The 26,492-nt window shown below is 35.0% G+C and overlaps 1 protein-coding gene across 4 annotated transcripts in view; it reads left to right on the top strand.

Annotated features, from left to right (window-relative positions):
• The window catches only part of FBXL17 (F-box and leucine rich repeat protein 17), a 514,999-nt gene that overhangs the window by 348,150 nt on the left and 140,357 nt on the right, over positions 1–26,492 (top strand). For all 4 annotated transcript variants that reach the window (XR_004681048.1, XM_035015017.1, XM_035015016.1 and 1 more), the window contains one exon: positions 6,267–6,343. Coding sequence is in view for 3 of the 4 variants with exons in the window: in XM_035015017.1 (XP_034870908.1) it covers positions 6,267–6,343 (77 nt within the window). In the remaining variant the exon portion in view is untranslated. The remainder of the gene's footprint in view (positions 1–6,266; positions 6,344–26,492) is intronic.

Raw genomic sequence — 26,492 nt, 5'->3', positions numbered from 1 at the left:
AAAAAAAAAAAAAGAAAAAAAACCTATTCTCATTTTGTAACCTTTCGCTATCTCTGTGTGACAAAATGGGCATCAGTTCTCCACTGTTTTAAGTAGCAAATGCCTAAATTAATCTTAGATTCACTAATCAGATATTGGCTTTCCGGAGAATAACATTTGGTAAGTGAGAACTTAATGAGTGTCCCAAGATAACTGTTGTTAACTGGTAGAGCTGGTGACATTTTGCATGTCACTGCTAGTCTTTGCCCCTGTGGTATATTAAGAACGTGCTTTGAGCAAATGCTTTAGCATTTTCATCGCAACTCAACCTTTAAAAAATAATCTCTCTTGCAGTGAACATCTATGAGAATATTTTTGGAAGTTTATGTGAAAAATTGACTTGTGTATGTATTTGGTACTGTGTTGTTAATGGGATGGAATAGAAGAACATTTACAAGAAAGTGTATCATAAAATACAAAGGTCACTCCATGTATCATTTTGGTTCCTTGTGTCTTTCATTTGTCATTATGTGCAGTTGTTCAAGTTAAAGACAACAATACTGCATATTATTTCTGTGAGGTTAAGTGTCATATTACTAGAAAAAGTAACTATAAATAGAATGCTTATAGATGCAATTATAGTCCTATGTAATAAGGGGGAATGTACTATTATTAATAGATTATTGAATTGATTGATCTTGTACATGTTTACCTGTAAATATGTCTTTTTTGTGTAAGTAGAAATCTTTTATATGGGGCATTTTCTGAAAGCAGGATGTACCTGTAAATCATGCCAATTCATTTGCTACACCGGGATCGGATTATTCTTCAGTAAAACTCAATTTGAGGATTTAGAAAAATCAATCAAATATCATTATTCTTTCTATATGATGCCAAATTGTGTTTTGGTGACCTCTGCTATCATTTAAATGACCTGAAGTCAGTATGAGCTTTCGTAGCACAGAATTGGACTAAGTTTGCTCCTTTGTTGCTCTCTTTAGATCTTGTAAGTCCTTTGTATTCCTTTTTCATTTGTATGTGTCTGTGAGTTGCAGCTTCTTATGCTTTTACCCATTTATAGGCTATATGACATAGGGTGGCTTATTGGCTTGTTTAGTTTCAAGAAATGATGAAAATGAAGTTCCATTCCTTAAATCCCCCAATATATCACTTTTACAATGTGTTTGCATTTCAGGAGTTTTAAGGTTTGATCTCCATGTTTATTCAATCTTAAAGATATCTAGCTCCCCGTTGTACTTACTTGCCAATTGCTTTACAGCCCTTTTCATACTTTTTGTTTTAAATCTGTGGGGTTGTTTTGTCTTGTTGCATTTTTTCCTCTGCTTGAAGATATATTTATTATTCAAATATAAAAGTGACTTAGGAAAGAACATCCTAAAGTTTATTTAGAAATTCACCAAGCCCATACTAATGCATCTCTAATGGGGACATTTCTTTCCACACCCCTAAGGTGACTGAGCCTGTCCTTTAAAGTGAGATTTGCGAACCAGTGTCTGGCAGCTCCAATTAGCTTCTTTGGGGTTTTAGGCACATCACAAACAGTAACAAGGTCTCCTAGGACACTCCTCTTGCAAGCACTGTAGTCATATTTCCTCATTAGTTCTTTTCAATTGTCACTAATGCCATGTTTCAGCTTCTGAGTAGGAGACAAAAAACATAAAAATTTGTTATGTATGTAGAATGGGCCATTGTTTTCCATAATTCAAGGCTCTTTTGAATTCCTTTGATAGTTTTGAAGCTTACACAGCTTAATTCATTAACCTTTACCCTTCACATAAATCAGGTGATTAGGAGTCTATTGCTAAGGAGACAGGTTTTCCCTCCACTGAAACTAAGTAAATGCCTTCTCAAAAAAAATTCCTATATAGCTGACAAAAGTAACCTTTTTGTTGCTTTTCACATTTCATCAGATATTTCAGGTGCATTTTAGAACATTATCAAAAGCAAGTGAGCATAACATTGCATTATTATAAATAATAATTCTGGATGCTTTGGATACTTTGGAGCAGGTTTTCTTATGCTTTTTGGAGTTCTAGAAGAGTTTATATGTATATATGTATGTATACACACACACACACACACATACACACACACTCAACAACTGTTACTCAAGAATTTACAATGGTTGCAATTTAAAAAAAATTTCTTCAGGGGCACCTGAGTGGTTTAGTTGGCTAAGCGTCTGACTCTTGATTTTCGGCTCAGGCCATGATCTCAGGCTTGTGAGATGGAGCCTGCTTAAGATTCTCTCTCTCCCTCTCCCTGTGCCCCTCCCCACTCCCTCTTGAAAATAAATAAATAAATAAATAAATAAATAAATAAATAAATAAATAAAATTCTCTCCCTCTGTAGCACCCTCCCCTCACCCCATGTTCTCTTTCTCTCAGCAACAACAAAAAATTTTTTTCTTCTGAACCCTGTCAAAGAATAAAAGAAGAAAATAATTTGAGGGGAGGCAATTCAGAATAAACTAAAATATATTGAACCTAGGACATTGGATTTGGAGAAAGTCTTCATATAAGGCTTCATGTTATAGAGAATGAGAATATGGGGTTTCAAAGGAGGCAGGTGGTTCTATGTTTCATGGAGGTGAGAATAGAGTGGATTTCTCCAGATTTCTTTATTCCTTCTTGTGAAGATACATCTCACTTTGTTTCTCAGAATTTGGGAAGATAGTTTAGTAAGCTTGTGTTTGACATTCATGGACTAGTCTAAGAATATTTGATTTTCTGCAGTTTTCCACTATGCCATTTTCCCATTATTAATTTCTCCTTAATAATCTTATAGATTGTTACTTTCCCTAAGGATATAGTTCTTTTCCCAAGTTTTAGAATTCTTTATGTTGGCATGCATAAAATGAGAAATCTTTGAATGTGCTGACCCATGGAGGATGTCAGTCATATGATATTCTGAAGTTTGTCCTTTAGGGATAGCGGGAACAGGGGTGAAGAATGAGAAAAGTTTGAATTCTAGATTCTGAGTTTAGGGACTCCTGGCTTATCCCTAGGGACAAAACTATAATTTATCATTGAGATTAATGGATACTCTCCTATGCATTATCTGTGAATAGGAGAGGGGATGGAGAAACAAAGGTTTTAAACGTGGCCTTTGATTCTTTCACTCTCCTTCTTTTCTTTCTTTCTTCTTCTTCTTTTTTTTTTTAAGTAGGCTCCATACCCAGCATGGAGCCCGATGTGGGCCTCAAACTCACTCCTGTGAGATCAAGACCTGAGCCAAGATCAAGAGTCAGACACTTAACTGACTGAGTCACCTAGGCACCCCTTTTACTCTCCTTCTTAAAGATTATATCACTTTACAAACAATTCTCTATTTTATTGGTACCATCTAAAAAATACCCTTTAAAAAACTTACATAAGTACCTATCGTCAAAAAGTTTCAATAATTACTAAGCTTTACCACCTTGTTTGTTGCCTGCATTCCTACTATACGGTGAACTGGGAAATGCTCTGATGTTAATAACACTAAAGGTCATGACTAGAGCCAAGACTGTTTTAAAACAGAGAATTATTTAGAGTAAATGCAGTCCACAGACCAGAGTTATGTTCATGTACTTCCCGTAAATACATACTATAATGGACTCTAAAAGTTTCAGGAGTAAAGGATAGTCACCATGCAGGCCTCTTGTCAAGACGTGCTGTCACTGCAGGCTGCGTGGGAGGTAGACCTGGACTAGCTACCAGGTTGCAGGCACTAGCCAACTGATGTGGGGTTCCATTTCCGTCAGTTTGCAGTAACAGGACAATACAAACCATTTTCACTTTCAACTCTCAAAACAATAGCTATTTTAGCTATTTATTTGAACCATTCAATTTTGTGTAATATTATTGTGTTGAGAGATTCAGTCCAGATTTACAGAACTTGGGATTTCTCTCCTCAAATACCACATCTGGGAATGATGTGATATTTAAAGAAATTACATTTTGCTACAAATCTTCCAAGGAATGTTTTTTTCTCCACAAATTTTTATTCGAGGAGTACTTCCGTGTTATGTGTTAACTTCTAGCACACTGGCTCTGATTACAGGGTAATTAAAACTGTTTGGAAAACCTTATGCAACTGAACTTTTAAAAACAGAGCAAAAATCCTGGTGATCCTTTGTAAAAGCAAAGTGCTTTTCTCTTATATTTCTTTTCTCTTTTTCTGTCTAAAAGATATTTACTGCTTATTTCCTAATCATGTGTTATCTCTTGGCTATTGCCTCTTGAATATTCAGGCTAAATTTACTTATGATATCTATTCATAAAAACTTCCCTCTGACACACAGGGGGGAAACCTGATGCTCATGGCCGTTCATCAGTTTTTAGAGAGTTTTCATCCAGTGATTGATTATCTTATTTTATATGAATACTGGTTCTTGTTGCCTAAGAAATAACATTTGATCTGGCTTATACAGTGAAATCAATTTGTGTTATTTGCTCTTTGTAGTGGGCTCTGTGTGTCTTTAAATATTCCTATGTGCTTGTAGTGTATCTTATATAGAATCAAGGGCAGGAATGCAGGTAAACATTTGTTTAGAGTTTTTTCACAATCAAATGTAAAATCAGGCTTTTTGGACTATTTGGAAAGAGCATGAGAACAAAATAAATGACAAACATTTTTTCTGTACTAATTTACCTCATTTTGTAGTGGTCGTACAGAATACTGCATCTGTTAACTTTCGGTAGGTGGGAGAGGAAGACTGAAATATGTATCTTTGATATGACAGAAAGTAGTCAGACTTTTTTTTTTAATTTAGGATTTTGTAATCATCTAGGGTCTTTATTTTTATCCTTAGCATGTGAAAATTTATTTTTAAAGTTGTAAATAAAACACAGTTGTTGCCTGTAATATCTTATCTGCTTTTGTCCTTCCTTTTTTATGAGTTTATTCAAATATTACATTAAAGCCAAATGACATGGAATTAGGTTTAAAATTTTCCCTTCATAATAAGCTGTGTCAATGGTAATTGCATTGTATTGCTGTTTTAAGTTTTCTGTTGTAGCCATGGAAGAACTTCTCCGTTTTTGTCATAAATCCTTTTTTTAAAAAAAAAAGCCAAAAAAGAATGTTTATTCAGTTATTCCAAAGAACTTTGAAATGTTTATCATTCCATTAAAACAATATTCTATAAAAATATTTTAAAGGAAAGAATATGTCTTCTTTATAACTAATTTAACCTTCAGTAATGAATTATGTGAAGTAAAATTGTATAAAATTTTCTGACATTTTATGAAGATTCCTACAAATAAGCCAGACAGCAAATAAAATATCTGCAAGACAGAGATGGATACTCTGTAATTTTTTGATGGATTGTACACACAGGTATCAAATTACTTGATCCTTACTTCCTAGAAAAGGTTAATGACTCTTGTTGCTTTTACCCTTTTACTTAACTGTTATTTATAAAGATTAAAACAGTGACTACATTGAAGGATGCATATTCCTGTGTGTCAGTATGACTGTACAGGTTTTTCTGATATTATAGGAGACTGAGCCACAAAATGGATGGCGTTGTTAATCATTATTTTTAAAGTTCATTCAATTCTGTAGTACATGTTCTGCTATGGCTATTAAATCTGAGTGCACCATTCAAAAACCTTTTAACTTAAATGAAACCAGAAAAGACTTTAAATCTTACATATCTATGTCTATATTATATATCTATGCAATTCATTTAAAATACTAAGAATTAAAAATTTTAAAGTAAAAGATCTTAAAGTTCTTACATGTGCATATTTTTTTCTTTCATCTATAATCAGTTAGATTTTTAAATATTTCTGGTTTATATTGAATAAAATACACAAAAATATGTATTTTAGTGTTACCAGACTCCATCATTAATAACTGGACCATGAATAATATTACTGTCCACCTATAATGACCATCCATCTATATTCTAGTTTCATTAAAATTGTTTTTATATTATTATATAAATGACATGTTCATTATATAGCCTATGTTTACTAGTATATGACTAAAAGTGATATTACTCTTATAGAAATACCTCTTTTTCATCACTTTGGTTTTAAAATATACACAAGTCATAAATACACTTAATTAAAGTCATTTAGGTATTAGGGCACTTGAGTTTAAAGTAGGGAATGTAACACTTTTTCCTGAAACACCTTGAAAGAAGTTTGTTGAAAGAAGAGAGCTGTGGCATTCATCAAACGCTGACCTCTTCCTGTTACAGTCATGGCCAAACTCTTGCTAATTTAACTTGAAATGCATTAATGTAACTCACCACTTTTTTGTGTGTGTTTTAGGTGTGTGGAGGTCATTGCAAAGGAAGGACAAAACCTGAAAGAGCTGTATTTGGTGTCCTGTAAAATCACAGATTATGGTATGTAAAGAGTCATTGTCCTAATTCTTTTCTAGAATTAAAAAGTTACAAAATCTTTGAAAACTTTTTAAAAGAAATCACAAGCTACTATCTCATAGAGACGATTTATCTTTATTTGTGCTAACTCTGGTCACACCAAAAGAATTTAAGAAATCATGAGACTAGGACCCAGAGTAAAATGAACACGTGTATCAGTTTGTCACCACATGCAATCGCACACGCATGTGCATCTGTGCACAGACAAACACACACACTCACGTAGGGTTAACATGTATGGTTAAAAAAGCTATACAATGAAATAAACACTAAATATTTGATATAATAAATATAACTAAAGAAGTTACTACTTGAGTTAATTTGCTTAATTTAATGTCATGTCAAATACATTCCCTGCCGACATTCCAAATGGCACACTATTTAATGCTTTACATTTTTTAAAGCGTTGGAAACTTCCACATTTAGATATGTAGGAAGTGATGGGTATACATGTGTATGCAAGATTATAAATTATCTTAATTTTCAATATCTCTTTAAAAGTGGAGAAAAGCAAGTTGTTTTATAAAAAAAAAAGTATGAAATCATCCTGTTGGAGTAATAAAAGAAAAATAACCTAGCCTTTCCTTTTTTATTCAGCTTTATTATTTTTTTCTTATTAATTTGTGTATTTAATCTAGAGTTTTAACTAGGTATTTGGCTTTATGGGAGACTGAATTGGTTTTCTTTTCTCTTTTCTGATTTCTTAATTTGTTTGTTTAAATTTGAGACTGTGCTTTCTACCTTGAGGGAAACTAATAATTCATCAAGGTTTTTTATTGTTAACTCTGACATATGCTAATAAATGACTTCAATCTTAGGATGTCATGCTGACCATCTGTCCTGGGTGGGAGAATTTTATTTTATCAGCTCCTAAATTCAGCCTTTAGAAAAATTCTAGTACAGCTATGATAAAAAATAACATAAAAAATATTTGACTTAAAATAATGCTAATTTCTTTTCAGAGTTTATTTTTTAGAACGGTAAATGAGTCTTATGTGGGTTTATTCATAATGTTTCTGGGTTGTTGGGTTTTTTTTTTCCTGCTTATACCATGCAAAAGGAGTATTTTCATATATTTTTCTTTTCTTGTAGTTTGTTTTCTGGTTTGGCATGTTAGATTGCCACTTAGATACAGTAATTCTAAAACCTATAACTATCTCCCTCTTTTCTAGCCCTTAGAGAATTCTCTCTGTCCAACCCAGGACATATACTCAATACAGGTAGATTTGTTAATTAATACATTCATTCATTCCAGACTCTTTCCTTGGCATTCACGCTCCTTTACCATTAGTCTACTACCTGTCCCTCCAATCTTATTTTATATATTTCTCCCCTTTACCTATGCAGTGCCAATGTCAGATTGCTAATTGCCAGGAGAGCTACAGATTAAGTTCCTTAGAATGAACTCTTCAAGGTCCTACAGTGGAAAATGATGCTAAAATTACACTCTGTCTCAGCACATGTTAAGTTCACAAGTGCAAAGAAATATTCCAGGAGATGTGGAGAAGAGAAAAAAGCTTTGGACTTGAGATACATCTGGGACCAAGTTCAGTCTTTGTCTTTATCTGTTCTTTGGCCTTAGGGAAGTTCCTTCACATCTGTGAGGCTCAGTTTCCTCATTTGTAAAATGGGGAATTCATGTCTGATGTCATATTTATGTCCCCGGCACCATGTCTAATGATTAGCATTGGTGAATGTTGCCTTCCTACAGTAGAGGGACAGAGAAAAGATTTTATGCAAAATTCTTCTACCCTCTTTCCTCTCCTAGGTTTTGGAAGAGGTTTTTGTTGTTGTTGTTGCCATTGTGTATTGTTATTGTTTGTTGATATTGTTTCTTGATATTATCATGTTTTGGTGTTTAGAAATTTTAGGATTTTTTTTCTCCAGGTGAGGTGAAAATGATGTTAAAACCTTGCCAATATGGTTTACATTTATTCACTTGGGTTGGTGGATCTCTGCACATTAGGGTCACCTGGGGAGTTTCTAAAGCATACTGATGCTTGAGTCTCATTCAAGGCTGATTAAGTAAGAATTTCTATGAGGTGAGACCCAGGCAAAGGTTTTGTAAAACCTGCTTAAATGATGTTACATCAACCAAAGTTGAGAACAATTGATCCAGTCCATTTGAAAGGGCCAGATATTGGACATTTAGGGGACTTCCCTGCCATGGTGATGAGAAATCTATCACAATTTTTCTGGTACCTTAGTCACTTCAGCTTTAAGCTCTCTGCCTCACCTCATCTCTCTTCCATCTTTCCTTTGGTTTTAGCTATTCAAAGCGTTCATGGAAAGCCAGTTTTCATCTATTGATTCTGTTCTTCAAAATGTTGGGGCACAATTGAGGAGGGAGGGGTAAAGGTCAATAGTTTATGAAATTGTAGTATAATTGCTATTTGATTATAGAATTTAAAAAAATCACTGAAAGTTCAGCTCAGCTCAGCTCTTTTTCCCTGGTAACATGCCAATAACACATGAATAATTTTTGTCAAAAAAGACAGCGAAAAGGATTATTCATTGTAACCAGAGAAACAGCATGTTATTGGAGGTAACTGCTCTGCTGGGGGAGGCTGGCTGTGATCCCTTGCCCTGCATTAATTATAAATTTTAAGACGGAAAAACAGATGCCTGTTTTCTTCTTTAACTGGATAAGTAGAGATAGATTCTGTAGAACTTTTAGATTATTGAAGCTACTTAAAAACTGTAAGATTTGATGTACACCTGATCCTGGGGGAGTTTCATCCTTTAAGAGACTACTCCATAATTCTGTTTCCTGTTGCTTTACTCATATTCGCGCTAGTCTCATCCTCACCTCCTCCCTCTGTGGTGCTGTGTTTGTACATGCTTTCATTATAGTATATGGAGATTTTTGAAGTTTTTTGCAGAATGCATGGATGCAGAAAGAGCAGCTCGCCTGGCATATCATTTGTAATTTTTGTGAAGATTCTCACAGATGTTGAATGTGGTATAATAGTACTTAGCAACACCTGGCCAGGCTGTTAGGAAGTTATGTTCATTTTAATTGATATATGATATAGTTGTCATGAAGAAAACTATCATTCTAATAGGCTTCTTATTCCCCAAATTGAACATAGATCTTTATGGTAAAAGATGGCAATTATAAGCAAATCAATAATTCAGGCACAGCTAAATGGAAAATACATTCTTGGGAAATTGCTCCCTGAAGAGAAATCTAATATCGTCACTCTTCTATCACTGAACAAATATATGTTATATAGGCAGTATTGTGGGAAAAAACTCAAATTTAGGAGTCAGAGGTTTAGGTTAGAATCCAGCTTTGCCTCTTCTTTTCTTTATGACCTTGAGCAAGTTACTTAACCTCCTAGTTTTGTCATCTGTTAAGCACATAATAAAATGTACCATAAAAGGTAGTGAATATGAATTTAAAACGTCTGTGTCATGCCTCATGGCATAGTGGGTACTCATTAATTGGCAGTTCTTAAAATAATAGAATCCTCTCTTTCTCTTAAAAAGAATCAGTTCTCCTTCCCCTCTTCTCCCCTCCTCCTCTGCCCACCCCCCCCCAAGTGTGGCTTTCCTGTCTGTGGGAATCATGATCTAGAAGTTTGGTCTGTATTAGTTTGTACTTGTCTTGTTGACTTCTATACCTAAGCTATCTAAGCCAGATTCTTATTAGTAGGAAATAAAGGGAAAGATGCAGCAGAAAGTTTAAAATCTTTCATTTGCCTCCCTTTCTTAGATTTCTTTCTCATCTCTTCTTCATTTTTGTTTGGAAAATTTTCTCGTGGCTCCCCTTGTGCTTTCTTTTGTTCCTAGAATTGTCAGCTAATCGTTTTCAACCTACCTTTCTATTTGCCTTCAAACACTTTTCTGTTGAAAGTTCTCTTCTGGAAAATTATATCCTTAGGATTGAAAGGAAGACAAGGAGTAGAAAGTGACGTATATCCTTCAAGCCTGTGAAGGTCAGAGCCAGTCTGTCTTGGGCTGCATGGCACAGAACAGGACATGTAATGAACAGAATGGATGAATAAAGCACTTGCTTCCCCTGGTGTCTCCAGAGTGAGTTTTACCAGTGTGACCCTGTGTCAGGGAGCAGTTGTAAAAAGGACCCAGGTTTCCTTCTGGGTTATTTTCATATTTCCTTTGACTTCAGCACTCCTGGGACCCCTAGAAATATACTCTAGAGGATATCTTTTGATTTCTCTCTCAAGTTGTCAAATAAACTTTAATTAAAGAGGACTGTAAACACATAACTATTGACATTGATATTTGGGGCCTCCAAGGTCACTGACAACCCACATACTCACTCTGTACAACTCCGTGGGCTCTCTGTCACTCCCACAGGCTGTGGGGCTACTATTCCAGGGCAGTGTTTGGTTGCCCCTTACTCGGTTGGCAATTGGTCTGCTGTCTGATTTGGGACTTTTAAACCTAACCTCAAGGCTTGCCGCAAAACTTTTGGATTGCCCTGAGCAAAAGGTCTCCTAAGTCAAGGAGGTCACTGTTCCCACAGTTATCATTTGGCATGTCATTTCAATTGGTCTGCCACACAACAGACATGATACATATTCATTCTGTCAGCAGATTGATTCAGCACCTACTATGTGCTGGGGTCTGTTCTAGATGCAAGACATAAATAGTTTCTATATTTCTGGAGCTTTCATTCTGATGGGATTGAGAAGATGGGCTAACCTGCTCATTAAAAAAAAAAAAGGTAATTCATCTCCTTCTTCCAGACAAGAAGAATGGCAGGGAGTGGCCTGCTGACAGTAATCTTTGCTTTGGTGTAACCCACGCCTCACCTCAGCCTTGCTGACCTTCTAACATTTATTGAATATCGTACATTCCCTATCTCTTCTTGGGCTACCAGATCTCTTCAGCTGTTAGTTAACCCAAATTGGGATCCTGGATGCGTTATCAAAATAAGTAAGCACGCTGAAGAAACAAAAAGAAATCCTAACAAGCATTCTGGATTACGCTCCTATCAAGAGTGCTTCATCTTTTCTTATCAAACCAACACTGATAAATTATTCAAGAAAAAGACTCATACCAAAAATAATTTTGCTCTTTTTTAATATTACTTTATTTTTCATATTATTAGGTATGCATTACATACAATGATGTTCCATTTAAAATTAAATTCCTGGTTTTCCTTTTACATTTTGTTTCATTTTAAAATTGTATTTCAAACTGTTACAAGATTGCTGGGTAAAATTCAGCTCCTTTTGTCAGCAGGAATAACTCTAATAGTTGTAAAGTGACAGAGAAGAACTTTAGAAAATACATTTGCAAGTCAAAAAGAATGTCTTCTTGTTTACTGTTGATTATTCATGCTTTTTTTTCCATTCTGTCATTTAAATACAGATAGCTTTTATTGTTTCTAACAAAATAGTACTAAATTGCTAAATCTTCTATTGTTGCAAATTTCCCTTGTTTATATGTCCATCTTAAAAGTTATTTCTTTTCACTTCTAATTCTCTATTTTTATTCCTGAGTTCCTTACTACTAGATTGATATGCCTACTGTTGTACTTAGCAAATATTATATTCTTTTTTCTTCTCAGTAATGGTTGTAATTTCTCACCAAAAATTTGGTATTTAATTGTAACTTTTTCTAAATGCTTTTCTTTGCTTAAGAGCAAAGACATTGTTGACTTTCTTCCTCAGTTCCTAGGTCATCCTAAGACTGCAGCTACATAACCTTGAAATAAAAGGCTGAACAATAATAATGCTTATCACTGTGGCTTGCCATAATAGACCACAAAATCTCAAATCTTTTGAGAAGGACTTAAAGACATTTCTTCAAGAAAGTACGCCCATAACCAATTCAAAGACCAACTCTTGCTTCATATATAATGGAGTTTTGTTTTGTTTTGTTTTGTTTTTAATTAAGAAACCTTTAACCTACATTTAAGAGACAAATGGACCGATTTCTATTTGATTGCTCCTAACCTTATACAACTCCAAATGCTTATCTGTTGTTGCTCTAAATTAATTTATTATTTTTTTATAAATAAATACTAAGTTTCTATATTTAACTGAATTAAGTGAAACATTAACTTTCCAACTTTCCTCAGTTACTTTTAGCATTTCTAAAATTTAGTATTTAATTTTAATTTTAATTAGCTGTTTTTAACATTAATCCTGTAAAAGAAATTTGTCCCAAATCACATAGTCATTTTTCAGAGTTTTCATCTTTAACCCGCATTGCCTTGTGTCCTTGAGTATGCAGACTAAGCATTTGTTTTCCTTGCACTATGCTGTATTATAAATAGAATTATTATTGATTATTATCAGTGATGAATCGATCTAAAGGGGACTGCAATGAACACCAAGATAATTGTAATAATCCTAGATCCTATGTGAGAAACAATTTCCTCATGTTAAAACTTCTTGAAAATAAATGTCTTGAGTAGTAGTGAGTTCTCTGTTACAAGAATTATTCAAGCCAAGGGGCATCTGCTGGCTCAGTCGGTGGAGGATGGTACTTTTGATCTCAGGGTTGTGAGTTCGAGCCCCACATTGTGTGTAGAGATTACTTTTTAAAAATTTTTAAAAAGAATTATTCAAGCTGAGATAATCTCTTTAGGAGAATGTGGAAAGATGGAAGCATTGATTAAGGAATTGACCTATATGATGTTTAAATTCCTTTCTAATCCTGTGATTTAGTCTGGACTGGTTTTGTGTTTCATTTCATTCAACAGATATTTTCTGTGTAAGTGCTGGCTGGGTGGTGTGGAGAATATGGAGATGGATAGAAAGTATACACTCTTTTTTTTTTTTTTTAAAGATTTTATTTATTTATTTGACAGAGAGAGAGACAGTGAGAGAGGGAACACAAGCAGGGGGAGTGGGAGAGGAAGAAGCAGGCTTCCTGCCGAGCAGGGAGCCCGATGCGGGGTCGATCCCAGGACCCTGGGATCATGACCTGAGCCGAAGGCAGACACTTAACTGACTGAGCCACCCAGGCGCCCCGAAAGTATACACTCTTATGTTGAGAAAGAAGATAGAAGCATCGAAAAGTTTTCTAACATATTAAGCAATATGATGAGGTCAAATAAAAAAATAGGCCCTATAAGATATAGGGGCTCAGGAGGGCAGATCATCAGAGATTGAGATCGTTGGGGAAGTATCGGTGGTGGAAGAGGCATGGGAGGACAGAGATGAGAAGGAAGGGCGTTTGAGGTAGTACAGCCCTAGGAAAGGCTCAGAGCAAGAACAGGTGTCTGAATGGATGAGTTTGTATGCGTTGGTTAATCTAAAGAAAGAACAGAAATCATCCAAAGTGATTACGTGCACACACGGGCAAATTTTGAAGAAACCTTATGAAAATATTCTAGTTGAAAATTCAGGGTAAGTTCCAACTTTCATCTCAACTTTTCCTGTCTTATTCACCATTCCCATGGTAACAACTTCCCTTAAAATATATAAAAGGAAACACTACTTTGAGATCTAACTAATCAAGTATCCAGTTCAATTGAAAGAAATCAAATGTAAATTTTCATGACAATAATCGTAATAATAGAAGAGTTAACATTTTTTAGGTGTTTTCTGTGGGCATTGTTTGGTTCCCTTAACACCCCACTTTAGATAGTACTGTTAATATTTAGGCCTACAGATGTAGAAATTGAGGCCTGCAAAGGCTCAGGTTCACATAGTTTGTGAGTAGTGATGCAGTATGGGTTCAATGTTAAGTCAGTCTCTTGCGTAATCACTCATACGTCAGTGATGTGCTTACAAGTATTTATTACTAAAAAGCGTTGTTAGGTCTTCCCAGTTCTCAGAGCTTAAAAAATATAACTGAATCCTGTGCTACCATGTCTGTCCATCTATGTATAAAAAAACGGTATGGGTGCCTGGGTGGCTCAGTTGGTTAAGCGACTGCCTTCGGCTCAGGTCATGATCCCGGAGTCCCTGGATCGAGTCCCGCATCGGGCTCCCTGCTCGGCAGGAAGTCTGCTTCTCCCTCTGACCCTCCCCCCTCTCATGCTCTTTCTCTCTCTCAAATAAATAAATAAAATCTTTAAAAAAAAAAAACAAACAAAAAAATGGTGTCACAAAGCAGCTACCCCTTAAGATCTAATTATATCGTTATAGAACTTAATAGGTTTAATGTGCTTATTCACTACAACTTTGTTATGCCGACACCAAATACCAGTTGCATGCTGTGATTAAACATTCCCTAGCCGGAAGGTAGAGGCTCTCATTGATGTTCAGTGTGTATTCATGTATCCAACAAATATTTTCTTAATAATTTCAAAACTGTATATAATTCTTCATGAGTAAAAAAAGTTTCTTCTCCTTTGTAAATTTTTCCCAAAAATTTATGAAGGAAGCAGAAATACTATTGCTCTTTTTTTAATAGAGGAGAAAGTTGAGCCCAGGCGGTTTTAATTAATTAGCAAAGCTGGAACTAAAATCTCCTGCTCTAAATCGTTCACTGGGTTATGTGCAGATAACTCCTCAAATGTCTCTGCTTTTCATATAGAAATAATTTCTTCAATGAAACGGTTCTTTAAAAGCAATTTTAGCCAACACTAAATGACATAATTTCATAGCAGTTTTTTAAAATACAGATATTTCTAGAGGCATGCAGTTGTACCATTCTCAAAAACATAAGTAACCGTTCTCTTCTTTAAGTTCCTCTCCCTTGAACCTGAGCTCAGAAGTTCCTCAGTGTCATCATCTGTCTCAGGTGCCCGTTACTTTTCTTCCCTTAAGGAGAGCCTCTTCCAATAGTGTTCTCTGAAAAGTCAGAATGGAATCTCTCTTTGGTGTGTGGCTTTGCTCTCTACCTCCTCTATGCTCTTTAACTTTAGAGCACCTCATTTTTTGAGATACCATGAAAAGTAGGAGCAGAAAGGGAGGAAAATCCAAGAGCTGCAGCTCCTCCTTCTAAAGCGTCAAACCACATCACCTCCACTTGCAAGTGTTTTCTTAGGGTTTTACCTTCTCTTTGAAATGATTTTGCCCTCCCCAGCTGATGTTTGACTAAATCCTTTTCATTATTTGCTGGTCAATTAGCATACTTAAGGTACTTGGCATCTAATTTATTTTGAAACAAAACAAAACAAATATTTATTAAGTTTCCCCTTAGAAAGTGATATTAACACTCATAATAAAATATAAATTGAACATTAAAATAATTGATTTTACTGTATGTCTGTCACTAGTTAGGCTCACATCATTATGTCCACTAACATTGATAGGATTGAGCTTTATAGAAGGTCTTTCTCTTTTCACTTATTAGTAGGACTACCTTATATTAAGAGCAACTTTCTCTTACTGACTTTTTGGTTTACCTGAGTTAAATTAATACAGGAAAGAAAAGAATAGTACATGATTTTTTTCTCTTTATTTACCAGTTTTCAAAATTAGGTTTCCATCTTCTAAACGTGACCAGTGAAGAGTTATTGTTGTTGAATTATCATTATAAACTCAGCAATCCATTGCAGTCATTTTCTTACTGATGTTCAGTTTGTCCTGTCTTTGATAGTGGAAGCTTCTTCAAGTTGGTTCCTGTGTGCTTTTGATATAGGATGATTATGTCAAGATACAATAGGCTTACTTTGTGCATTTCATAATGGAGACATGGCATCAGCTGCTTTTCTAAAGAACTCTGGTTCTTTGATGAATTAGGCTTTTTTTCTTTTTTAATTCAGAGAATTTCCTCCTTTAAAGTCTGTTGCACTCTGAATCTTGTATCACTGTGTTTTCTGTCTTTTATTCCTCCAGCTTAAAACTTACTCTATTATTTCATCACAAGTCCAATCCTCCTATTACAACTCAGTGATATCCGCCCCTGAGTTCTAAAGCATCCTCATTTAGGGATTTCCTACAAACTAGACACTTCTAGTTTCTTATATCCAACACTCTCTTAATCTTAACTGCATGTTCTGCTTTTGGAGAAGCTGGAGTTGGGACTGAGGAAGGAGAAGTAGTTTTACATTTTAGCTACTCCATCAGCTTTTTGGAGATTTCCTTCTGATTTTGTTTGTCTCTGATTTTCTGCATTTGTTTTAATTAAGGGCTAAAATTAGACTCCTTGGGTCCATTTGGAAATAAGTAGAAAATTGTTTAAACTGTATGGTCCTATATAATCTCATTCAGGGGCTTTCAAACTTTGTCCTACAGTGAAAAATATATTTTGCATTTATAGTGCTTGTTGTACTCTCACTAAATTGATTTCATCTCTTACTAGAATGACCAGCAGTTGACACTGCTGTGGTTCAACTTCTTCAGTGCATAGATAAAAACTACATCTGTCAGTCAATGACCTGCTCAAGAGTAGAAAACTGATGGATTTCCTTGGTACAAAATGGTCACTATTCTTGAGGTAGAACATGCCAACCTTCCCATGCTCATCAAATCCCGCATGTTGCTTTTATTATCTGTGAAATAAGGGATTAGTAGTGCTTCCCTCTTATATTTTTGGAAGTAAGAGAATCAAAGAGATTCTCTTGATGATTGATTTCACCTTAGATAGATACTAAATGGAACTTTCTCCTGAGGCAAAAAAGGTAGTTTTGTTAATTTCCTAATTTGGTAAATCAAATGTACTTTCAATTTATATATTAAACTATTAATTTTAACCCTTATCCTAATACGTTTCCTTGGGTTTATAAGATTCAGTCACCTAAAATTTATCTGTCAAATGTGTTCCTTTTCTTGGGTTTATCTTCATGACATTAAATAAATAGTTTGAACTTTTCAACTTTTCAAACAATTGTGTTGAATTGACGTGGCTGATCCAGCCTATGTGTGTCTGTGTGCCGAACACCTGAAAGCAACTTGTCTTTCAGTTAGAATGACTGAGTATGGGCAGAGAAAAGGAGATTTTACAAATTAGAAATAAGAAGTAAACAAAAGAAAATTCTGTTTGTCTTCAGGGAATTACGGTACTTTTCTAGTTGGTATATATGTATATATATATAGCCTTTCAAAATGAACTACATTCATACTGATACAATGTAAAATTTCCTTCTCATGAAATTTTTAGATGGTAAATAATTCTTAGAAGCAGAAAAAAATTACATAGAAAACTAGCTAAGTATCATTTGATGATTGAATGATGATTTTTAGTCATGTCTGTCTCTTTCTTAGATGAAATTTCCCTTTTTTTTTTTTTCTTCCTACTATCTCTTTCCTCACCTATATGTAATTCTAGGAGCCTCTCCAAGAAAGCAGTTTGCTTTGAAGATATTTTATTTCCTCTCATAAAGGATTCTTCTGTTCTTTTAGATTTAAAATCACAATAATACCCTAGTAGGCCCCAGCCCCTTCCCTGCCCTCCGTCTGTCTGAGAATCTCTCTGAAGTCAGCTTTGGAAAGTCAGTTTTGGAGATTGGAAGTCCAGAGATGCTTCTCTGGTATACTGAGGACAAGACAGTCGTGCATGAAGCAGCTCATGACCAAGCTGAAATCATCCAGAATGACACTTTCTGAATGTGCTTGAGGAGAATATATTTGAAATTTTAAATCATGTATATCCTATAGTAACCAAAAACTTCTTTTAAATGAATGAGAATAATATATATATTATAATTACACATATATAATAGCATACGATTCAAGCCAATTTTGAACAGCAATAAGGAACTTAACATTTCAGCTCTACAAAATAAACGAAGACTTTGAAATTCAATCAGTCTTATTTTATGTTGAGGCAAATGTACTTGGCTTTTTCTGAGAATCATACCTTCTGCTCTAGTTTACATAAGCAATTGCATGAAATCCTTTAAAGCATTCGTTTTCAGCTTTGCCATTACAACACACCTTGCATTCAAGGCTTGGAAATAACTTACTTTCTAAAGACTTATAAATTAGAACAAATTAAATGATTTCTTCTTTTCACTCACTTGGATTCTGGTAAAATTTTCTTGAGCAGCAGAAGGAGGGATGAGTTTAGCAAGCATGTTGAAATTTGCACATAATTTGTGGGTTCTTTGTTGTCACAGCTTTTGGTGTATGCTATTTACCAGTGTACTATTATTCATCATTTACATGCTTGTGAAATGTGTTATGAAAGCCAGTCACCTCTTCTCCATATGCATATTCCCCCCAAATTTCTGTCATGTTCTTTTACTTCAGCACTATTCTGGGGCTAGAGCAAATTTAGGGAATGCACCGAGTAGGTGCTATACGTGTCAGTGTTATCCATCATATTCATCATTTTGTGGAGGAAAACACGGATTCTAGGGCTGGGGGCCCTTGAGCATAAGAGGACACCAAACAGCATAAACCTGAAGAAAGACCCTCTCAACTACACACACAAAGGCACAAGAGGCTGTGCCTTTCTACAATATGTTGCTTTTCTCTTGCAGCGCATACTTCATCCTTTTGCTAGGTTGTTGATGTGAAACTTACTCTACTCTTTCAGATTTATGAAAAAATATAATTTTTAAATTTCTATTTCAAAGAAGTGGTCTTTATTTTTAATAGCCTATATAGCATATACTTTTACATTTGTTATTTTAAGATACAACATTTAAATTAGACACCTACTATAATTTCTTACGGTTTCCTGGATATAGCAAGGCTCTTGAAGACATTTTTTACATGCAGTGGGCTCTACAAATATTTACCTCTGTTTTTCAACTTTAGGAAACCAGCTGAAAATTGTAGAATAGGCTTTGAGGCTGTGTAGGGTATTTTCTGACTATTACAAATCTATCTAAATCTACAACCTGCTAGGAAAGATCGAATCCCTTCCAGCTTGTGATTGTAATATATGATTTGTGTGGACTTGAGTCTGTCTCACAAATGCATTTAATATTTCTGAACTGAGCTTCTGTTCTGTGCCAGGCAGGTTTCTAACTGTGCGTGTTCAGTCCACTGATTGACTGACTGAGAGCCAAATTATTCTTGCTAACACATACTCAGTTCCCAACTACTACAGAAAAGATGGACTCCTGGGCCAAAATTGGACCCTCACTAACAAAGCTTGCTTTCTGCCACTAGTAATACACAATGAATGAAAATTCTGTGACCTATATTCTTCCATTTAAATCCTTAAAAATTTAAATTAAAACTTTGTCAACAGTAATTCTAACCATACTGAGGCAAAGAGAGTGTTCCCTGCAATCTGGCAGCACTAAATGTAATTCATAACTATCAAAAATCCGTTTTCTCTGCATAACTTTAAAGAACGCTCCTGATGTCTTGAAAATTCCATGCAATTTTCTTTAAAAGTTGGTTTGGAATGCCACTGTGCATCTTGAAGCCCACATACAGTGAGTTAAATTACAGCAATAGCATATTTCTCAAGCACCATATAGTTGCAAATCCTTTATCCTGAAGTACATAGTGAAGGATTTTCTCCTTGAACAGTGAAGGAAGTTGAACTTTGGGCTTGTTTCAATTTAACACATGATGTGCTGCACACTTAAAGCTGTGTTTTGCCTTTCCTACCTTTTCTTCTATATTCATCCCCACTTCCTGTAAAAGGAATTAAGTATATAATGCCGATTATAAAACTGGATCCGTATTATCACTTTTCTCAAAGCATCATTTCCCCACGCTGCCGAGTGTAAGTACTTACTTTTCAGTGGGTTAATCTACATGCAGAGTAGAAGGCTGTTTATTCTTCACCCCCATTTCTGTCGCTTCTTTATAACCACTACTGGTCTTCTCTGAGTCAGTAAATGGCATCACCATTCACCTTGTTATTCCAGCCAAAACTTAGATGTCCCTCATGCCTCACTTTTTTCTTCATACCTCTCATCCATCCATTAATAAGCCAGGTCAGCTCTACCCTTGAAATATATCTCAAATAGAGCCAACTCCACTGATAACTGCACTGGCCACTTAATTGTATTTCCTGTTTGTCTTATTTTACAGTCTGTTTATCACAGGGCAGCTACAATGAACCTTCTAAAAAATTCCTGAATGAAGGAACAAATTAAAATGTTATCTAAATTCATTAGTTCATGACTTTAGCAATATGCTATTTGTCCTGGGTTATAGACCTAAAACCATGAGAAACACTAAAAATTAAACATGTAGACGCTTTGCCTACCATGGGATCTTACTCTGTGCAACTTTAAACATTTAGACATTAAGCCTTCATAGGCCACCGTTGGCACAGGCTATTCAGAATGATGAGGATGGGAACCTGAGCTTTCCAGAGGGCAGTGTCAGGTAGTCCTTTTCTGTAGGAGACCTTGCAGCAGTCCATGTCACAGCTCACCCAGCAGTCAGGGAAGTATTTTCTTTTACCACCAGAGGAAGGCTCAAGTGCAAGGAGATGAGATCCACATAGTGTGGTTATGGGCACTGCCCTGGCTTAGAAACATCAAACTTCCGAGAACTAATATCTCATGGAATGATCTATATAGGCATAGAATCTAGCATCCCTGAAAGTTACATGACTAGTTACAAGAATGACTGCACTGAAGGAATCCAAAAATTTTTTTTTAAGAGAAAACTATTTTTTAATTTATTACTTAAATTTTTAATTCCAGGATAGTTAACAGAGTTATATTGGTTTCAGGTGTCCAACAATTCTACATATCACTCACTGCTTGTCACGGTGAGTGTACATCTTAACCCCCATCCCTTATTTTCCCTGTGCTTCCACCCACCTCCCCTCTAGTAACCATCAGCTTGTCCTCTATAGCTAAAAGTCTGGGGTTTTTTTCCCCCCCCAGGCAAAGAACTTTAGTAACCTTGTTTCAAACTTTATTCTCAGGCTTCTTCAGCTTAATTAGCTGCAAAGAATGAATTGTGTATAAGCAAAAACTGAAAAGAGCTGCAGTGTCCAAGGGGCTTGGGCACTCTCTAAAAATATTAGAGATCTAGATTTTATCAGATCTGTGAACAAAATTTTAAAAAGCAGGCATAATATAAAATAGCAGCTCCTAATAACTTCTTCAAGTTTTATCTTCTTCAGAAGTAGTGTCCCCATCAGGTATTTATACTTCTCTTAAACTACACAGATACTATCTACCAATTAGCTGTCATTGTTACTTTAAAGCAATGTTGCCAAGTAACATGGTTAATGTACCATTTTCGGGGAACAGATCTGGGAAGTTAACCAAAGGTCAACTTCTATTCAGAAAAGGAAACGTTTGTTAGCTCTTTACCTACTACTGTAGGATCTTTAAATCAGCTTTAGATTTGACATTAATTTTAACATTATTTTGTATTTATTAGAGGGCAGATATCTAACTACCATATTTCTTGCTTCTTCTGCCCAGTGTTGTTTTTGTTTTTGTTTTTAAAGAAACAGACACTTTACTCCTAAAGTTTAGATGAAAGGAGTAAGCCATTTGGCAGGATGGCACTGCTCTCTCTGTACACCTCTGTTCCTGCCTCTAGACTACTCTGGTCCAGCTGGGCCTGGCCTCACTGGGGACTCTAAAACCTTACACACAGTCTGGACTTAGTGGCAGGTACAAGCACTTCTAGATTTCCTTTTTGTTTTTGCGTGAGGGAGAAGGCCTAGCTAACACCAGGCAGCAAAATCACTAAGACTATTGCTTGTGCCTCATATATCAGTCTGGTCCCAAAACGACACAACTAAACTAAAAAAAAGTCATTGCAAATTTGCCACTGTAGCAGTTCGCTTTGCTATTGTTGGAAAGACCTGTAAACTGGCACCTAGTATCCCCTAACCAGCACAGTGTTCTTGGAAAAAAAGCTGTCAGTTTTGTAAACATCTTTTAAAGCAGGTGTTTCTATTATTAAATCTCCTGGGGCTGGGGGATGAGGAGTCAAGATTGAAAATTTCTGGCTAATACAATTATTAGTGGGAAACTATTGCAAGAATGTGTTATATAATGTGCTACAAATTCCATCTAGAAGTATTTCCAGCTAGCTTTATTACAGGTTCTGAGATTATGGAAGACAGAAATTTCATCCTATAGGATTGGGCTAAAAGATTATCAGGCTTGAGAGCTATAGGAGCCATCAGAAAATATTGATTTCTTTGAAGCTCCTGCTTTTTAAAGAGGAGGAAACTGAGGTTCAGTTTCCCCCAGCTCCAGAACCAGAACAATGCTGTCCTCTTTCCCCAGCTGGAGGCCTTGTTCTCCCACAAAAATCACCTGGTTCCCGCATCTTCTAACCTCAGGCATCTTTGTGAGACCAATCAGGCTTACTTTTCCTCAGAATTGGGAAGGGGGTAGAAAATATGTTTATTATTCAAGTAAATCATGTTATAACAGAATAGTATTTCTTTGCTATATTGATTTTAGAAATGTTCTTTATTAACTTCTTATATAAATTAAAAAAATAATATATAATTTCTTACCTAGTAGTTTAGGTAGGATAACGTTATTTGTCAGTTTATTCAAGAATGGGGAGAGTTGTGTTTGTGAAGCAAAATGTGTAGGGCTTTTATGAAGAAGTATTTTAAAAATATAAGATCACAACTTTAGTTTACCCAGTTCCTGAATGATATTTAGCTGTGTATACCATATTAAAATTACAGTTATTTTCTTTCAGTATTTTGAAGATATTGTTCCACTGTCTTCTGGCTTCCATTGTATTGAGAGAACTGACAATCATCATTCCTTTGTTAGTGATTCCTTTTTTCTCTGCTAGTAATACTTTTTTTTTTCCTTTTAGTGGTTCTGCAGTTTTTCTATGACAGCTCTACTTATATATTTCTTTTTTACTTATGCTTAGAATTTGCAGAACATCTTAAATCTGAGACTCAGTTCTTTAATCAGTCTGGGGCAAGTTTCAGTTATTTTGTTCTCAAACATTGCCTTTCTTCCATTATCTCTGTGCTTTTCTTCTGGATACTTAGTTAACTTAATTTAGTTAATCACATATTAGACTTTCTTGTCTATTAATCTCTTTTATATTATCCATCCCTGTGTTATAAAGGATGCTATCTTCAGATCTGTCTCCCAATTAATTAATTTTTTCTTCAGCTCTATCTAATTTACTCTTTAAGCTGTCTGTTGCATTTTGAGTTTTGGTGATCATAGTTTTAATTTTTAGAAATTCTGATTCATTTTTATATAGTCTTTTTATTTATTCATGTTTTGAGTTTCCTTTTTCTTTCTCAAACAGTTTAAATATACATTTATTACATTTATGATCTTGTAATCTAAAATCTGAAGTCCTCTTGGGCTTATTCTTGTTTTTGTTTTGCTTTGTGTTTTAATTGTGAGCTCCTTGAGCTTTATCTGTGGCACTGCAGTCGGAGTTGGGCTAATGGACATGCCTCCAAAGAACTGTGTTTGCTTCCACCAGGAACTCTGGGGCACTACCAATTTGGACAGATGAGTTTGAGTTTATTTCTTGGGTAAGGGTTTCCAAGAGCAGTAATAAAGGGTAATTCACAGTCCAAATTTATGTGAGGGATGGTCTAGGGCTTCAATTCTCAGATGAGATAGCTTTCCCCTCTCAGCCCTACATGGCCATTAAACTCAGACTACCAAGATTAGCAAATCTCCCCCCAGGTAATTGTGGCATTCTTCCTTAATTTGGGGGTCCTTAATTTTTTTCACTTTCTTTTTTTAAAAGAACTTTATTTATATATCATAAAATATATAAGTGCATTTTAAGTGCACAACTCGATTATTTTAGTAAATTAACAGAATTATACAACTATCATCAAAATCCAGTTTTAGAATATTTCCACCACCCCAGTGAGATCCTCTTATCTGTTAACAGTTAATCCCTATTCCCATATCCAACCCCAGGCAACTGCTGTTCTACTTTCTGTCTATATAGATTTGCCTTGTGTGGACATCTCATAAGCAGAATCATACAAGATGTGGTATTCTGCATGTGCCTCTTTCACTTAGCATTATGTTTTTGAAATTCATTTATGTTGTGGCATGTCTCAATATTGCATCCCTTTTTACTGCTCTATAGTATCCCATTGTATGCACATACCATATTTTCTTTATCTATTTATCAGCTAATGGGCATTTGGGTTGTTTCTACATTTTTATTATTATGAAACACTATTATGAACACTCTCATGCAAATCTTCATATGGGCACGTTTTCATTTATCTTGAGTGGATACTTAGAAGAATTGCCGAGTTATATGGTAAATTTTTATTTGCTTTCTTACAAAGTCAGCTGTGTAGTTTGAAGAATGCTTATTATATTTCATCCAGCATTTCTAGCTATTTTGTAGTAAAAAGATTTTTTGGTATATCTTGAGCACAACAATGTTTGAAAAGAGAAGTTTTTTTGTTTGGGTTTTTAATCTACAATTTAATAAGGGAAATTTGTGAGTTGAAATTTTTGTCATTTGAAAATATTCACTTGCAAGATAGTGATCATATCCGTGTGTATACCTTTCCCTCCACTCTCTCCCTCAGTGTGTGTGTGTGTGTGTGTGTGTGTGTGTCTTTCTCCCTTTTTTTTGTAGTTATTATAGTCATCAAAGGCCCTTACCAGTACAGTAAGAAAACACCAATAGAATGTCAAATGTATTAGCCACAAGATATTTTTGTTTGTCATTTGTTTTAGTTTTTATTGTAGGACACAGGGTACTGCCCCAAAGAAGTGAGTTTCTCTTCTTCCCTGTCAGCCAAAGAATTAAGTTGAAAGAAATACATTTTTAATTTATTCAAATATCCAAATTTAGACTACTGGAATTCTACTTGTGTTATTAGAATGAGCATTGACTTAAGAAATTTGTAATGCTAAAGTCATTTAATTGGAAATTAATTCCATTTCAGAGACTTGGTTTGGACTTGCTGTGCTTTCATTAAAAACATAAAAACATCTACATTTAAACCATCCTTATTTTTCTTTTTGGGATCTTCTTTTCCCTAAAGTGAATCACAACAAGTAAGTAATTACAGTTGTTATATATAAAAAATATTGCAAAACTAGCAAAGTCTACTACCATATGTGAAGAGAATTTTTCTTCCCTCCACCCTTAGGTTATTTAGGACTATGAGGACAACAGTCTGTTATTGTTATTCCCTTTGAGGTTTTGTAATTGCAGATGAGCATAATGATTCTGTGTACCAGCTACTCCATAATTTCATGTGTCTGTGGTAGATGGAAGTGGGCACAGGTATTTTTGATTACCTGTCACCTATAAGCACTTTGTGATTCAGGGGCTTGTGTTATATTCCACCTAGTAGATGACATTACTTCACTAGCTAAATGATTTAAAATAATTTATTGTGTTATGTTTCTTTTTTTCTTTACAACAAAATCATTTTTGTAAGATCTTTCTAAATGGATTTTGTTTTTGTTCATGGAAAATTTCAAGATCATAAGGTTGATTTAAATGCTTTTAACCAATCACTTATCATTAATGCACTGAATCATCATGGAGATGCTGAGAGCAATTTAACAATCTGGTATATGATACTCTCTGGTGAGACTTTATTGTCTTGAGATTCTGGCATATCTGTCTTAATATAAAGTTGAAGATAGAGTTTTTAGTCAGTGTATGGATTACATTAGTATAGGATGTTATGAAATATACTCTTCCATCAAGTATATGTATTAAATTTTAGCAGTAATCAGATATCCGTTGTCATTTCTAAAATATTGTTATTGTGTTTTTGAGTGTGCCATTTAAAAAAGAGACTTTATTTTTCTTGGTAGAGTCTCTGAAACAAACAAGCAACAAAAAAAGATGATTAACATATAGATGTAAGTAGAATTCTGTCTTTAGAAGGAAGGAATCTGTCCTCATGTCTTCCTATGTATTCCCCATTACTGACTATAACCACTTCCTTTGGTTTCTACCCTAGCCTGAGGAAGCCTCAGCAGTAAATGTACAAGAAGCTTCTGGTTAGACCAGAAGTCAGCCTCATCTTCAAGGTTGCAAGGGTGATATTGTTGTTATTGTTATTATTATTTGCATATGCATGTAAAATAATAATAAAGCAGCTTTCATTTATAGAGCATACTAGAAGCTCATTTATAGCAAATCTTGACGGGAGTATTATTCCCATTTACAGATAAGTAAATGGAGAGGCCTGGAAAGGTCTGTAATTTGCCCAAGTTATTCAGCTAGGACGCAAATCTACATGTATCCGATTTTAAAACTCATTCACATAACCTCTATTCCCAGGCTACCTTGACTTTTTTGGTTTGGAAGATTCCTGGTTTCTGCCCTCCTTGTCCTGCCTTTCATTATCTCCTTCCTGCTTGTTCTTAATTGATACCCCTTTTACTTACTTCTTTGCCTTGACTGTG

The sequence above is a fragment of the Mirounga leonina genome, unplaced genomic scaffold (genome assembly GCF_011800145.1).
Source record: "Mirounga leonina isolate KUSES-001 unplaced genomic scaffold, KU_Mleo_1.0 Mir_168, whole genome shotgun sequence".
NCBI lineage: Eukaryota > Metazoa > Chordata > Mammalia > Carnivora > Phocidae > Mirounga > Mirounga leonina.
The sequence above is the reverse complement of the archived record's forward strand: the minus strand, read 5'-3'. Positions and strand labels throughout refer to the sequence as shown.